The sequence below is a fragment of the Mustelus asterias genome, chromosome 23, assembly GCF_964213995.1.
Source record: "Mustelus asterias chromosome 23, sMusAst1.hap1.1, whole genome shotgun sequence".
Classification (NCBI taxonomy): domain Eukaryota; kingdom Metazoa; phylum Chordata; class Chondrichthyes; order Carcharhiniformes; family Triakidae; genus Mustelus; species Mustelus asterias.
In genome coordinates, this window is record NC_135823.1 from 24045263 (window position 1) to 24060323 (window position 15061).

Consider the following 15061-nt stretch of genomic DNA (forward strand, 5'->3'; position numbering starts at 1 on the left):
GGTCTGGTTCAGCATCAGGCTTTCCCATGTGCTTAATAAGACATGTGAAGAATGCTTGTGTGTAATTTCAGTCAATTCAGGAGACTGATGACATTTGCTCATGATCTTTTCAAAACACAAGATTTGCGGATAGATAGGCCTGTTACATTTCAATAACTGCACCAAATGAGAGACAGCCTAGTTGGTCATTCATCTCTAGGGGAGAAAAAAAACCAGGGGCATCAAAATTTGATTGTTGCCCAGTGACTGATCGTCATGTTTATTTTGAATGAGGACAATAGAGAAGATATCTCCAACCATTGAAAAAAAACTTCCTGTCAGAGGCTTCATAAGAATAGCCATTTCAACAAGATGGTTGCAGGGGTAGGAATTCCATCACAAACATATTGGATAAAAATTGGCAATAGAATCATTGTATTTATTCTAGACGATTACCAACATTTATGCAATTGGACTTGTTTGATGTTGACTTTTGATAGCATGGATTTAAATCTGCATGTCTACCCAGTAATTACATTGTGGACCTGTTAATTGCTTGTCTGACTTTGAACAAAGACTATTTTGTTTGATGTGTGATTGAAGTAGTGTTACTGGAGATTATCTGTAATCTATGCAACTTCAGGTAGTACAAGATTTGACCCTTATCCATTTCAATGCATGTACAACATAAGTATAGTATTGTCCCAATTGCAAGAATTACCCCACAATTATTTGTTGTAGCAAGTAACCAGTTAATTTAGTGAATGGCTGTTTGTCCCACAATGATCCCTGTCCACTTTCTCCATAATCTGGGCTCACTCAAATTACTACAATTAGGACTGTCAGTAGTAAAATAGCAAGGGAGCAAAGGAAGCTATGCTGTGTAGACCTTTCCCCCTGGGGTGCATTTTAAATTTTTAAAAGCACCAATCATGAACTTATCAAAGCCCCATGACATTTAGCAACTTTGGGAATTTAATATCACTGGAAATTTGTAGTCTATCATAGTTTGTTTGTACATGTAATATTAGTCTTTCACATGATGCTACCACTAGTTGTGCTCAGGAGTGCAGAAACTATATAGCCATGAGCAAAAACCAAGGAAATCTTGTTAGGTACCAGTACACCTTGAACTACCCGTCTTGTCTCAACTACTAAATAACAGCACAGCAACTTCAATTTTCCAATTAAACATGTGCACTTTATTGTATTAGTCAGTGTAGGTCCCACAAACTGGCATCACCAAGTTTTAAAACGGTTCATCTTGTGCCCAGGGGATGTAAACCTCACTTGTGTGTGTATAAAGGTAAAGCTTTTTGCATACCAAAATCAAAGAGGACCGAAAATTTAAGGCGGAAAAGTACAAAACGGGACATTTTTTCGGTTACATAATTTACATATAAGCAATACTACACAAGGTTAAGTATTTGCTCCCACTTTTTGGGCAGCCTTCACAGAGGCTTTAATAACCTTAGACAATGCAATCCTTTACATCAATATTTGGAATGACTAAATGTACAATTCAGTCCTTGAACGCATTGCAGAACTTCTGGGATGCTTGTTGCCAAAAATACCACCAACACCTTCACTGTTCCAGTTTTTATTCCTGAGACAAGCACTAAAGCCATGCCAATTCATCTCGCGCAATCGTGACAGTTACAGTCCATTTAGAAGCATTTGCGGTGGACAATGGAAGGTCCAGATTCATCATACTCTTGTTTGCTAATCCACATCTGCTGGAAGGTGGACAGGGAAGCCAGGATGGAACCTCCAATCCAGACTGAGTATTTACGCTCAGGTGGGGCAATAATCTGAAATAGGATGAAGCTCATTAGTACACTGTAAACAAAAAGTGTAGTAAAAATACAAGCCAGAGCAGTTTAGCTTTACCCATAACCATTCAAGATCACATGTACTTATTTCATGCAGCCGTATCCCACATTACTTTCAAACTCCCAAATTACCTTGATTTTCATGGTGCTTGGAGCCAGAGCAGTGATTTCCTTCTGCATACGGTCTGCAATGCCAGGATACATAGTGGTACCACCAGACAGGACAGTGTTGGCATACAGATCCTTCCTGATATCTACATCACACTTCATAATGGAGTTGAAAGTGGTCTCATGTATACCACAGGATTCCATACCTGCAAACAAATATAATCAATTAATACCTAGTATTTTATTTTTATCCAGTGACTGATAGCAATAGGAAATGTTGCTAGTTGCGAAGCAAAATTAGTAAAGCAGCAGCCTGTTTACTTACCCAAGAAAGATGGTTGGAAGAGGGCCTCTGGGCATCTGAATCGCTCATTACCAATGGTGATTACCTGCCCATCAGGCAGTTCATAGCTCTTCTCAAGGGAAGAAGAGGAAGCAGCAGTGGCCATCTCTTGTTCAAAGTCCAGTGCAACATAGCAGAGCTTCTCCTTGATGTCACGGACAATTTCTCTCTCAGCTGTGGTGGTGAAAGAGTAGCCTCTTTCTGTCAGAATCTTCATGAGGTAGTCTGTCAGATCACGACCAGCCAAATCCAGACGCAGAATAGCATGGGGCAGGGCATAACCTTCGTAGATGGGCACAGTGTGGGTGACACCATCACCAGAGTCCATCACGATACCAGTGGTTCTACCAGAGGCATAGAGTGACAGCACAGCCTGGATGGCAACATACATGGCAGGGGTATTGAAGGTCTCAAACATAATCTGTAAAAGAGACAAGCAAACATCAATTTGTCTGAAATCCAATTTTCAGCCAATAAAGGCATACAAATGTTTACACTATATGAACCTGCAAAGGCACTTTACATGCTACAACTGTGAATTTTAGGTGGCAAATCAGAACCAAGTCAAAAGTTAAGCATGCAATGCGTTTTGTCAAAATCATGTCCCAGGTCCAAAAAATTGACCATATTCTTGCTAGCTATGTCCATTCTACAACAACAGTTTGGGAAATATCCTCTCCAACCCAACTCTTAGGATACCATCAAATATCCAGAGTTTTAGATTCCTTGAAACCCATCCTGCAATATCAGCTATTAATGCAAAATAGATAAAATTGAAGATTAGAACTCCACACAATACATGCACCAGTAAGTTAATGTAACTCAAACAGAGAAAAGCAAATAAAAAACCTTGTAATTTCCAGGAAAGAATGTCATCTTTGAAAGAATCCCTGTGAATGAGGATAGGAAAGAATGAAGGAAGACAGTTTCCAGATAGAAAGGGTAGTGATGCAATTTAATATGGTCAGCTTTGTACCTGTGTCATTTTTTCTCTGTTGGCTTTGGGGTTCAGGGGGGCTTCTGTGAGCAGGACTGGGTGTTCTTCAGGAGCAACTCTCAGTTCATTGTAGAAAGTGTGATGCCAGATCTTCTCCATGTCATCCCAGTTGGTGACAATACCGTGCTCAATGGGGTACTTCAGGGTCAGGATACCTCTTTTGCTCTGGGCTTCATCACCAACGTAGCTGTCCTTCTGCCCCATACCAACCATTACACCCTGCAAAGCACAGCATATTTAAAATATCCAGTAAGGAGTGAAAAAGAATCCAGTTTTTGAAAGAAAACCCATTGGTAACCTAGAAATGGTCATTCCATACCTGGTGTCTTGGGCGACCAACAATGGAAGGGAAGACAGCACGAGGGGCATCATCCCCAGCAAAGCCAGCCTTGCACATACCAGATCCATTGTCAACAACCAGTGCTGCAATTTCATCATCCATGACTGTAGATTATCTAAAAAAATTGTTTTTGAAGTGTTAGCAGTAATATTCCACATAGCATGGGATGCTAAATTAAAATGACTTGCTTCCCAACCATGATGCGCAGCATTGTCATTGCAGAACTGATATTGCGTGCTGTCAATTCTGCCAAGATCCAAACGCCTCCCCTCCTGTCCTTGTGCTGAACAAGTTGCCCACATGTTCCCCTCCCCTGCTTTCACTTCCTGCGGCTGAGCTGATGAGCTCCCCTGCACTAACTGCAGAGGGCGCTAGATGCTGCCAGAGCGCAGACAAAGAAATCTGGACACCGTCTCGCGTTGCCCATAAAAGGCAACTAAAGGGTTGTGCCGAAGGAGGCCAGCAGGGCGGCCAGCCAGCCAGCAAGAGAGGCCTGGCACTCAGCCAAGCTCAGGGACCTAGCCACACCACTCCCCAAACAAGGGGGAAAAAAAGCAGACGAACGCCTCCAGCCCACCGGTACAGATCAAGGGCGGCAACACAAAAGCCGCTATAGGCGATGCGGTGAATCAGCGGGCAAGCCAAGCTGCCTGGCGATTTGGAAACTCTGGCATGAGTCTCCTCTCCCCTCCTGCCGCGCACTGCCTGCCGGGAGTTGTAGTCCTCGCGGTGGCTCCGCGCGCATGCGTGGCGGCGGCAGCAGCAGCAAGCCAGCGCTGGGGAGGGGGGGGGGAGCGGAGCCGCTCAGTCGGGCAGCGGCTGGGGAAAGAGTGACACCTTCCTTCTTCTCCCCCCCCCCCACACACCCGAGGCCCCCCACTCTGGCAGCGACTCCGCCTCCACACCCCCTTAATCCTCCGGGGATGTGGGGACCAACCACGCCCTTACAAGCCAACCACCACCCTTCCCCAAAGGTTTCACACCCCCCTGGGGTGGAAAAGCAAGCGACTCCGCCGCCGAGAGGAAAAAAAGAGGACAAGAGTGTCCGATCCCTTCACACCGCCAACCCGGAGAGGGAGGGAGAAGGAAAACCAGGTGAGATCCTTCACTAAACATCGACCCGGAGTCTCCCCTCCCTCCCTTCACCACCGCCCCCCCCCCCCCCAAAAAAAACTCCCCTCCCGCCATTTTCTTTCTGGAAAGATCTATTCGCCCCAACCCTCCCTCAGCCACCGCCTTCCCCATCGCCACACACACACCAGGAAAAAAACCGTTAACTTCCCCGCACCTGTTTTGCCTCGGGCAAAAACAAAAACCTCAATCCGCCAATATACACACAACCGGCTAATTTTACTTTTAACATCTCCCGCATCGACAATCTTTTCAAAATATTATTTTTAAAGAACGTGGGGTTGGACTTTTCCCGTTATATATTTTTTAAAAAGCCACTCCAAACAGTTTTATTATTAAAGATGAAACATCCCAACACGATCGGGGGGGGGGGAATTTAGTTTTTAAGCAATCATGTTAGAGGCAGATTTCGATTGGTTTCTTCCGCCGCCCGACCCCTCACACAGATTTACAATCAAGTCCCCACCATTTATATATATTTTTTGTTTTTATATTGAATGCGAGCTTCAACTGATGATCTATATATTATATTTTTGTTGGGTTTGGAGCGGAGGAGGAGAGAATGTCTGAGAGGAATGTCTTACCGTTAGTTAGCGGGTGCTTGCAGTGCTTGGCCTGGGCTCTCAGCCGTTGGGGGTTCAAACCGCCTCAGAATGTCTCGAGCCGGCGCGTTCGCTCCGCCTTTATAGTAGCGCACGGCCCCGCCCACACCCTTCTGTAACCATATAAGGACACGTTTGCAAAAGCGATCTTCCCATTGGCGGAGCGTCACTGCCCCCCCTCCTCCCCCCACCCCGTGTACCGGCGATTGGTAATCGCCCCTCCCCCCCACCAGCCGAACCCTTACTTCTCCCCATGGCTGCAATGTCCAAAAGCTTCCCCCACCCTATCGCTCAATGACTAGCACAACCCCCCTTTCACTCTTCTCCATGGCTGCAATGTCCAAAAGCCTCCCCCACCCTATCGCTCAATGACTAGCACAACCCCCCCCCCCCCCCTCTCTCAATGTCCAAAAGCCTCCCCCACCCCATCATTCAATGACTAGCACAGCCCCCCTCTCCCCTCTCCTCCTCCATGGCTGTAATGTCCAAAAGCCTCCCCACTCCCACATCAATTGGAAATGACTGGGACTTCTTTCCCCCGTCCACCCATCCCATTAATAACAGAATTACTTGAAAAGCAATGTGTATGGAAATGCAGCGAGCCAAACAATAAAAGGGAGGTAGGGTCAGTATTTTGGGGATAAACAGCGTTGGCCGTTAGTTCCTTCGGGTGTTGCGGGGTGATGGGCCGAACAGTCTTATCGTGCGTGCCACACTCCCATTGTTCCGAATTTGTGCCGCCACAGGTCATTTCACTTACACTTACCGAAACTGACCGCTCCGGGTTTACTGTAAAACATGACTTAACTGAATGGGAATCCGGTAATGCTTGGTAAAAATGTTATACATAGTTCCCACTGTTAACAGCACTGACTTTGCAACCGCTCGCAGTCAATGTCATTTGATAAGATTAATCCACTTGCCTAACCCGAACAGTACACATTTTATGTTATGTTAGTTATAATTCCGGTTGAAACAATCCCAAGAACATGCTTCTTACTTTCTGTATTTCAGAGCAGTGAATATTCGTGTTAACTCTTTCCCTGCTTCCCTGCTGCAAAACAAAACTTCGGCAGGTTGGTAAAGAAAAGATGAATTGTAAAATGAAAGCCCATAATAAAGATTTCTTTGTGTTCAGTTACACATTATCTTAGTCAGCCATCTATCAGATCATCAGGGGTCCTCAATTTTCAACCGAGGTGCAATCAAACACATCTGAGAACGCAGCCCACAGCCAGCTGTTAGCAGCCTCATCCCATCAATAGCCAGGATATTCATAATTCATTTTCCCATTTATCATTCTTTCACATAGAATTACAGAAGACATGCAGCACAGAAGCTGACCATTGGGCCCAACCAGTCCACATTGGCATCTATGCTTCCTTCAATTGTTAACACATATAAAGTCTGAATATTTGTCTTTCATGTTTAAAAAAACCAACATTGTTCATAGAGTGGCCTTAGAATATTTAAGCCATCTTGCATACAAACTGACAAAAACTATTGGGGCACTTGAATAATTATAACACAAGATAAAGCCTAGACACAAGTTCAGGTCCCAGCATTGACTGACTTGCCTAAAAGTCAAACTTTACCAGTGAGGGAACACATGAACAAATGGTTCAAAGATGGGCCGTCTTCTTTTCCCAGTATAGCCATGTACTTGAGTTTGTTGAATGAGGAAGTGTGTTAACCAGTGACCTGGAGATCCCACTTCTTCCATTTTAACAGGATCACTTCTGGGCCTTTTGGCTAAGATCAAGTGTAGTATCGACATGCTGTGCTTGGTTGAAGTCATTAGGTTACATTTTAGCTTCATTTGAAGCAATTTTTAAAAGCGGCATCTCAGCCTTTTGGCTAAGATGCAAATGAGATCAAGCCTTGGAGGAGGAGCTATTCCTACTCCAATCAGCTTGGATCATATATATCAAGCCCAAGACAGGAGGTGAGAGCCCTGTCTTGTCAGCTTGGATTGGGAATGTCTCAACTTATTGAGACTCTGAATTGGACTTGATTTGATTGAATTGGAATAAAAATACAAAAAACAGGATATGGATGTGAGAATGGGAAGGAAAACGGGCAAGAATACATACACACTTACTGCAGATTTCATATACTTTAGTGCTTAAAGTGGTAAAATTAAATATCAATGTATTTGTGGTCACAAAGACAGTTGTGAATGAGAATGGCCTGCTTGATTTGGCAAAGTAAGTCAGGTCAGGCAGCATTTGTGGAGAGGGCAAGGCAGGGTTAATGTTGAAAATCTGTCACCCATCTTCAGATTTGTAAGACCCCTTTTATGTCTTTGAGATTTAAGACCTTTTTTAAAATTTTGTTGTTGGTCTATGTTACTTGATCAAATTAATCATAGGTGCTATTGGATTACACTATGCACATCAGAATTATATGTTAAAGCACAGGGTGTGTCAGGGATTAGAATTGGGCATTTTTAGTTATCACTCCATTGCAGCTTGATTTCCACCCGGCATCTCATTAACCAAGTGGACATCCCAACGACTAAGGCTCTCATTGCTGGCAGATGAGAGTATCATGACTCTCATGCAGATTGGAATCCTATAATGCAACGATCATATAATAATCGAACAAAGGAGGCCATGCAGCCCATCTGTACTACCTCTTTGAAAGAGCAATCCAGTTAGTCTCACTGTCTGATATTTTCTTGTATCGCTGCATTTTTTTTGCTACTTCAAGTATAGTATTTATTAAATTCCCTTTTAAAAGCTACGATTGAATCTATATGTAGCACCCTGCTTTCCTCATGGTGTTTGTTTCTTACCAGTCGCCTTAAACCTGTGTCCTCTGGTTATCGACCCTTTCACTGTTAGAAACAGTTTCTCTTTATTTACTCTTTTTAAACCCTTCATGATTTAAAAAGTACTATCAAATCTTGTCTTAACCTTAGCTTCTCTATGGGGAACAAATCCAGCTTTTCCAAGCGATTCACTTAACTATAATTGCTCATCCCTGTGGCCATTCTAATAAATTTTGTGGATACTCTCTCAAAGCCCATCCACCCTAAAGTGTGGTGTGCACAGTTGGGCACAATGGGGGAGGAGGGTGGATTTTACCAGCCCCGTGGAGGTGGGTTTGGAGTTGGTGGGGGAAGGGGAAGTGATTTGATTTATTATTGTCACATGTATTAGTATACAGTGAAAAGTATTGTTTCTTGTGCACTATACAGACAAAGCAAATCGCACATAGAGAAGGAAAGGCGAGAGTGGAGAATGTAGTGTTACAGTCATAGCTAGGGTGCAGAGAAAGATCAATTTAATGCGAGGAAGATCCATTCAAAAGTCTGATGGCAGCTGGGAAGAAGTTATTTTTGAGTTGGTTGATACATGATCTCAGATTTTTGTATTTTTTTCCCGATGGAAGATGGTGTAAGAGAGCATGTCCGAGGAGCGTGGGGTCCTTGATTATGCTGGCTGCTTTTCTGAGGCAGTGGGAAGTGTAGACAGAGTCACTGGATGGGAGGCTGGTTTGAGTGATGGACTGGGCTTCATTCACAACCCTTTATAGTTTCTCGCAGTCTTGGACAGAGCAGGAGCCATACCAAGCTGTGATACAACCAGAAAGGATGCTTTCTATGGTGCATCTGTAGAAGTTGGTGAGAGTTGTAGTGGGCATGCCAAGTTTCCTTAGTCTCCTGAGAAAGTAGAGGCGTTGGTGGGCTTTCTTAACTACAGTGTCCGCATGGAGGGACCAGGTTGTTAGTGATCTGGACACCTGAAAACGTGAAGCTCTCGACCATTTCTACTTTGTCCCCATTGATGTAGACAGTGGCATGTTCTCTCCTACGCTTTCTGAAGTCGATGACTATCTCCTTCGTTTTGTTGACATTGAGGGAGAGATTATTGTCATTGCACCAGCTCAGCAGATTCTCTATCTCTTTCCTGTACTTGGGGAAGGAGATGGTAGTATAGTGGTAATGTCACTAGACTAGTAATCCAGAGGCCCACGCTAATGTTCTCAACACAAATCCCACCATGGCAGCTGGTGAAATTTAAATTCAATTAATAAAATCTGAAATTGAAAGATAATTTCATAGACACAATTACTGAGATTATCAGCAATTGTCATAAACAACAACCTTTTAGGAAAGAAATTTGTCATCCTGACTAGGTCTGGCCTACATACATGACTCCTGACCACAGAAATGTGGTTGACTCTTAACTGCCCTCCTTCTGCAGCTTACAAAACAGGTAGGAATATACGCCAAAACCCTATGACCTCGTCCATGGCTAGATTCTCCGGTGCCGCTACAGTGAATGGAATTTTGGCTGAGGGCCAAATTCTCCATTCTCGCTGGCAACGGGAGCATACATAGTTGGCTGCATGAAAAACTATGGGCGGGATTCTCCAATCTTGTTCACATCCACCCCGCTGCCAACAGGAATGGAGAATTTGGCATTCATCCAAAATTCCATTCACTGCAGCAGCACCGGAGAATCCCAGCCATGGATGCAGTTGTAGGTTTTTGTATGTTCCTATCTTTTTTGTCAGCTGCAGCTGGAACTTGCTCTCCCAGCTACAGCATGGATCCATTGAAGATGTGAGTAATGCAGCCAGCGGTGTATGCCTCTACTTTGCCACTGATTAAAAGATCCAGGCCTTTGTCATCTCAACTTTCTTGCCCATCTAGTTTCCATATTGCTAGAAAATTTTGCCCCTTTTCCAAGTCATTATAGATTTTAAATAGTTGAGACCTTATCACTGATCACTGTTACAGATTGCCAACCTGAAAATGACATATTTATCTCAACTCTCTGTTTCATGTTAGTTAGCTATTCTCTAGCAATACTAATATATTGCCCCAACACCATGAACTCTTATCTCATGGCACCTTATCAAATGCCTTTTGGAAATCCAAATACACTCCCTTTTTATCCACTTCTGATCCTTTCACCCTCAAAGAATTCTAATAAATTTGTCAAACACAATTTCCCTTTAATAAACCCACATTGACTCTTTTTGATTGTATTATGATTTTCTAAATGTCCTGCTACTCCTTCCTTAATAATGGATTCCAACATTTTCCCAATGATAGAAGTTAGGCTAATTGGCTTATAGTTTCCTGATTTCACTCTCTGCCTTTTCTTGAACATGGGTATTATATTTCCAGCTTTCCATTCTGCTGGGAATTTTCCTGTGAATTTTGGAAATTTGCAACCAATGCATTCACTATCTTTTAATACCCTGAGATGTAGGCTATCAGGTCCAGGGGACTTGTCAGTCTCTCGTCCCAATAGTTTTCATGTTTGCTGATGGCACCATCATGGTGGGGTAAGATCTCAAACAATGACGAGACAGAGCACAGGAAAGAGATAGAGGTAGAATCTGGTCAAATGGTGCAACGACAATAATCTCTCCCTCAATATCAGGAAAACAAAGGAGATAGTCATTGACTTCAGGAAGCATAGTGGAGGACATGCCCCTGTCTACATCAACATGGATGAAGTGAAAATGGTCGATAGCTTCAAGTTTCTAGGTGTCCAGATCACCAATATTGTGTCCTGGTCCCTCCATGCTGATGCTATAGCTAAGAAAACCCACCAACGTCTCTAGTTTTTCAGGAGGCTAGGGAAATTCAGCATGTGCACTACGATTGTCACCAATTTTTACAACTGCACCATAGAAAGCACCCTTTCCAGATGTATCACAGCTTGGTATGGCTCCTGCACTGACCAAGATTGCGAGAAACTACAAAGGGTTGTGAATGTAGCCCACTCCATCACGCAAACCAGCCTCCCATCCATTGACTCTGTCTACATTTCCTGCTGCCTCGGAAAAGCAGCCAGCATAATCAAGAACTCCAAGCACCCCGGACATACTCTCTTCCACCTTCTTCCATCAGGAAAAAGATACAAAAAGTCTGAGATCCAACTCACGTACCAACTGACTCTGCTGCCATCAGACTTTTGAATTGACCTATCTATATTAAGTTGATATTTCTCTATACCCTAGCTATGACTGTAACACTACATTCTGCACCCTCTCCTTCCCTTCTCCCCTATGTACTCTATGAACGGTGTGCTTTGTCTGTAAAGCATGCAAGAAACAATACTTTTCAGTATGTACCAAAACATGTGACAATAAATCAAATCAAATCATGTTCGTTTAGTCATAGTGATTATTTTAAGTTCCTTTCTCCCTCCCTCTGTAATTAAGAGCAGATGAGAAGAGCATGTCTTGAGTGAAAGCATCAGAGATAAGTACATGCATTAGGAGTGATTTTGAGAGGTGACAAAAGTGTTAACTTGTGTAGATGCTGAGGAATGCAATGCAGGCATGTTCATTGCTCTGATTGCTGAAGGATGGTGGGAAGTACTGACCAGTTACATTGCAAGAATTGGGGAAAGAAGGAGTTGTATTACCTTTGCTAATCCAAGGAGATCATTGAGCTTTCCTCCTACATTGAATCACAGAATTGAAATAGTACAGGAGGAGACCATTCAGCCCACATGTCTGCACCAGAATAAGCAGTTTTCTTAGTGCCACTCTCCTATCTTCTCCCTGTAACTGTGCACATTCTTCTTTGTCTCAAAACAAAGGCTAGCAACAACACTAGAAAATATATTGACTAAAGGTTGTGTGGTGTGTTGTCTGATGTTACTGGAACAGAAAAACACATTGTTCAATTTGGCGGTAGGTATCAGGGAACTATAGCACCAGTTAACCTAATAGTATGATAAGTTCTTGCATTACAAGCATAATAAGACAGTTCAACTGAAATCTTCAGGGAAGAATAAGTATCAGATAATACAAACTTGAAAGGCTTTTACACCGATCTAGCCTTTCTTGATTATCCTTCAGGGCAACATACCTAATGTCTTACTGCACGCAGTCGTTATGGATTCAAGTCCATGGAATGATTGATGTTCCAGCTACTACTTTCATCTGCCACCTTAACCATGTTTTTTTGAAAAGGTTATAGGGCATGTTCTCCCTATTTTATGAGAGAAAAGAATTCCCCTCCTGCTTCTGACCGCTGACCTCTGCCAGCCACAGAAAGTTGGAGGGAACTTCCTTCCAGCCAGGTTCATCATCTAGCATGAGAAGAAATGGAAAGAATGATGAATCCCTCTAACAAATTGCACTTGCCTAGCTGATCCTTGAGATATTCCATTTTTATTATGTGGTGGGTGGCCTATTAGTTGTGAGGAACACACAGCCATGAATCTAACTCTTGTCATTATTGCAACTTTATGTACAACACAATGTCACTCGGCTTCAGTATAAAAAGAAATGCAACGAGTCTCCTGGCCAAGCAGACAGGCAGGGACAATAGCTTTTCAGTGATTCAGATCTTGGGGGAGATGGTGGTATTATGGGAATGTCACTGAACTAGTGATCCAAAGACCCAGGCTAATGCTCTGAGAACACAGGTTCAAATCACACCGTGGCAGCAGGTGGAATTTAAAAAGAATTAATCAAATCAAGAATTGAAAGCTAATTTCAGTGATGGTGACCAAGAAACTATCATCAATTATTATAAAAACCCACCAGGTCAACTCATTTTCTTTAGGAAAGGAAATCTGCCGTCCTTACCTGTCTGACATACATATGTGAATCCAGATCTGCAGCAACGTGGTTGATTCTTAACTGCCCTCTGAAATGACCTGGCAAGCCACTTTAAAGGGCAATTAGGGATGGGCAAGTAACACTGACTTTGCCGGCCACACCCAAGTCCCCGCAAAGAATGTTTAAAAATTACCAGTGTTTAGAATATTACCTTTCTGCATGTTGTGTGGTAATTTATATTCACAAATGCATTAGATTAACTGTTGCATTCTTAAATAAGTATTTTCATTGGAAGCAGATGGTTGTAAGGTTGAGTCTCAAGCTACCTCAGTTGAAAACCAAGCTGGTTGTTGAAGCATATTTTCTCTTTGTCAATCATGCAAGTTAGCTGGTCTATCTAAGAGCAAATCTTGACTTTGCATGCACATATTTAGAGACAATTTGTTCTGATAACTTTTGCCACAGACATTATCTCCTCGGATGTCATGAATATCCATTGTTGTAGTTCTGTACGTGATATTGAAAAGTTGAATTACTTGCATTACCCTGAACCGAGCCTGTGATACACACACTGCAACTGTGATCGATGCTCCGAAAACCTACTAATAAAGCAAGGGTGTGAAAATTGCAGTACGTGTTGTATATTTGCTCTGACTTTTTAACTTAAGTGCCTCTCCTATCCATACACACAGTGTAGAATTTTCATCTACGCTTCTTTACACATTTCTTACTTCACATGGAAGTTGGTTATCCTTGCATGCAGAAAGAAAATAAACTAAGCTAACAGGAAGAGGGAAAACATAAACATCTAAATTCCAACTTTGTTATCATTACAGTGGCAATGTTATTCTGTAATGTGATAAGGTTCCTGAAATGTATATATTGTATGTTATTTATACTTGCATGTTCATTCATACTTTCCGATTCTGTTTTACTATAAATGGATCAGCCATTTAGGGGTAGTTTTGGGAATTTCAACAAAAGATCAGAAAGCCTGACATTATTGTAGTATTCATTATCTCTTATTACTTTGCATTAATCAGATGTTTCAGTAAATCTTTCAATCTGTCACATTAGCAACATTAAAGTCATCCTTGACCGGGATGTTGGGGGAATTTTAGTCACAACAATCAATTATATCGTTATTATGATGTACAATTATAAGTGACTGACTTGTTTGCTCTACACTTGAACATGTAATCTGGGCTGACGCTCAGTCATGTATCAAGAGAGCACTATATTGTGTTGAAATATTAAAGCAGGATCCCATCTGCCTATTATGCTGGATGTTTAAGATCTCACAATTCAGAGGAAAGCAGGGAGTTTTTCCAATTCCTGCCCAAACTTCCTCCCTCAAGAAGACCATTGAGAAACAGATTAATGGCTACCTCCATAAAACAGTGAACGCCGACAGACCATTTCACTTTCCTTTCCATTGTCACAGTCACTGCATTTCAATAAAAGGAGATTGTGCATGAGTTGCAAATTTTGGAGTAAAGTATATTAGGCGCTTTGATGAAGGGTGAACATCTAATAGGTAATAAATTGTCTTCTATCTTTATGGATGTTGTGTATTTCCAACAGTTTCTGTTCTATTATTTTTGATTTACATTGCTTAATCCCGGTTCTTTTCAGCACTTTGCATTCAGGTTTAGTGCCAACCATCTAGAGGATCCATTTGTGTGCCAACTGGGCACAATATTAATAGTTACCTGTGGTGCCAACCCAAAGTAGCAGTCAGGAGTCTCAAAACATTTTCGGTTTCACGCCTTTGGAGCTTTTCATGCAAGGTGCCAAGTCAAACGAGCATTTCGCAGTAGCTTATCCCTTTCTGACAGTGGAAAATTGGCCGACTGTGTGCACTGCGGGGGGAGGGGGAAGTGGAGGGCTGCTGTGAAAATGGGTCGCAGCAAACCCAAAGAATTTATGGGTCCTGGAGAACACCAGCCCCTCCTTCCAAAAGTTTAAAAATAGCACATAGCTTTCTGGTTCTGGAAAGAACCCTAGCAATTCCTTTAAATACCATCAGTTAGTTGTCGGGAGAAATTGGGACTGCCACGACACTTCCCTTTTCTCCACAAAAACGGTAATTACATTGGACCCTGATTTGTAAATTTGAACTGTCTGCCACCTGATTGGGAGCGCTGGGCAGCCGTTACGCAACTGCTTGAAAATTGATTCAGGTAG

At 42.6% G+C, this 15061-nt stretch overlaps 1 protein-coding gene and 1 non-coding gene across 6 annotated transcripts; one reads left to right on the forward strand and one right to left on the reverse strand.

The window, feature by feature from the left end:
• Positions 1-1158: 1158 nt before the first annotated feature.
• Positions 1159-12961, reverse strand: actb2 (actin, beta 2). Of its 5 annotated transcripts, none has more exons than XM_078240126.1 (8): positions 12902-12961; positions 6333-6386; positions 5315-5445; positions 3579-3714; positions 3239-3478; positions 2245-2683; positions 1944-2125; positions 1159-1790 (listed from the first exon to the last, which is right to left on the reverse strand). In XM_078240126.1, the coding sequence occupies exons 4-8, from the start codon at positions 3699-3701 to the stop codon at positions 1647-1649; spliced, it is 1128 nt and encodes a 375-aa protein (XP_078096252.1). In that variant the 5' UTR covers positions 3702-3714; positions 5315-5445; positions 6333-6386; positions 12902-12961; the 3' UTR covers positions 1159-1646. The 5 variants fall into 5 exon arrangements, with proteins under 5 accessions (XP_078096252.1, XP_078096254.1, XP_078096251.1 ...); XM_078240128.1 differs by lacking the exon at positions 12902-12961 and adding an exon at positions 3112-3152 and having other exon boundaries at positions 6333-6599; XM_078240125.1 differs by lacking the exon at positions 12902-12961 and having other exon boundaries at positions 6333-6595.
• On the forward strand, positions 7065-7256 carry LOC144510942 (U2 spliceosomal RNA). Its single transcript, XR_013500711.1, has one exon. It is a non-coding gene; the product is annotated as a U2 spliceosomal RNA (small nuclear RNA).
• Positions 12962-15061: the final 2100 nt, after the last annotated feature.

Bases quoted from the DNA above. Each gene is read 5' to 3' on its own strand.
- actb2 (XM_078240126.1), bottom strand. From the start codon at position 3,701: ATGGATGATGAAATTGCAGCACTGGTTGTTGACAATGGATCTGGTATG. The intron at 3,479-3,578 runs GTATGGAATGAC...TGTGCTTTGCAG, and splicing joins TTGGTCGCCCAAGACACCAG to GGTGTAATGGTTGGTATGGG. The intron at 1,791-1,943 runs GTAATTTGGGAG...ATCCTATTTCAG, and splicing joins CAAGCACCATGAAAATCAAG to ATTATTGCCCCACCTGAGCG.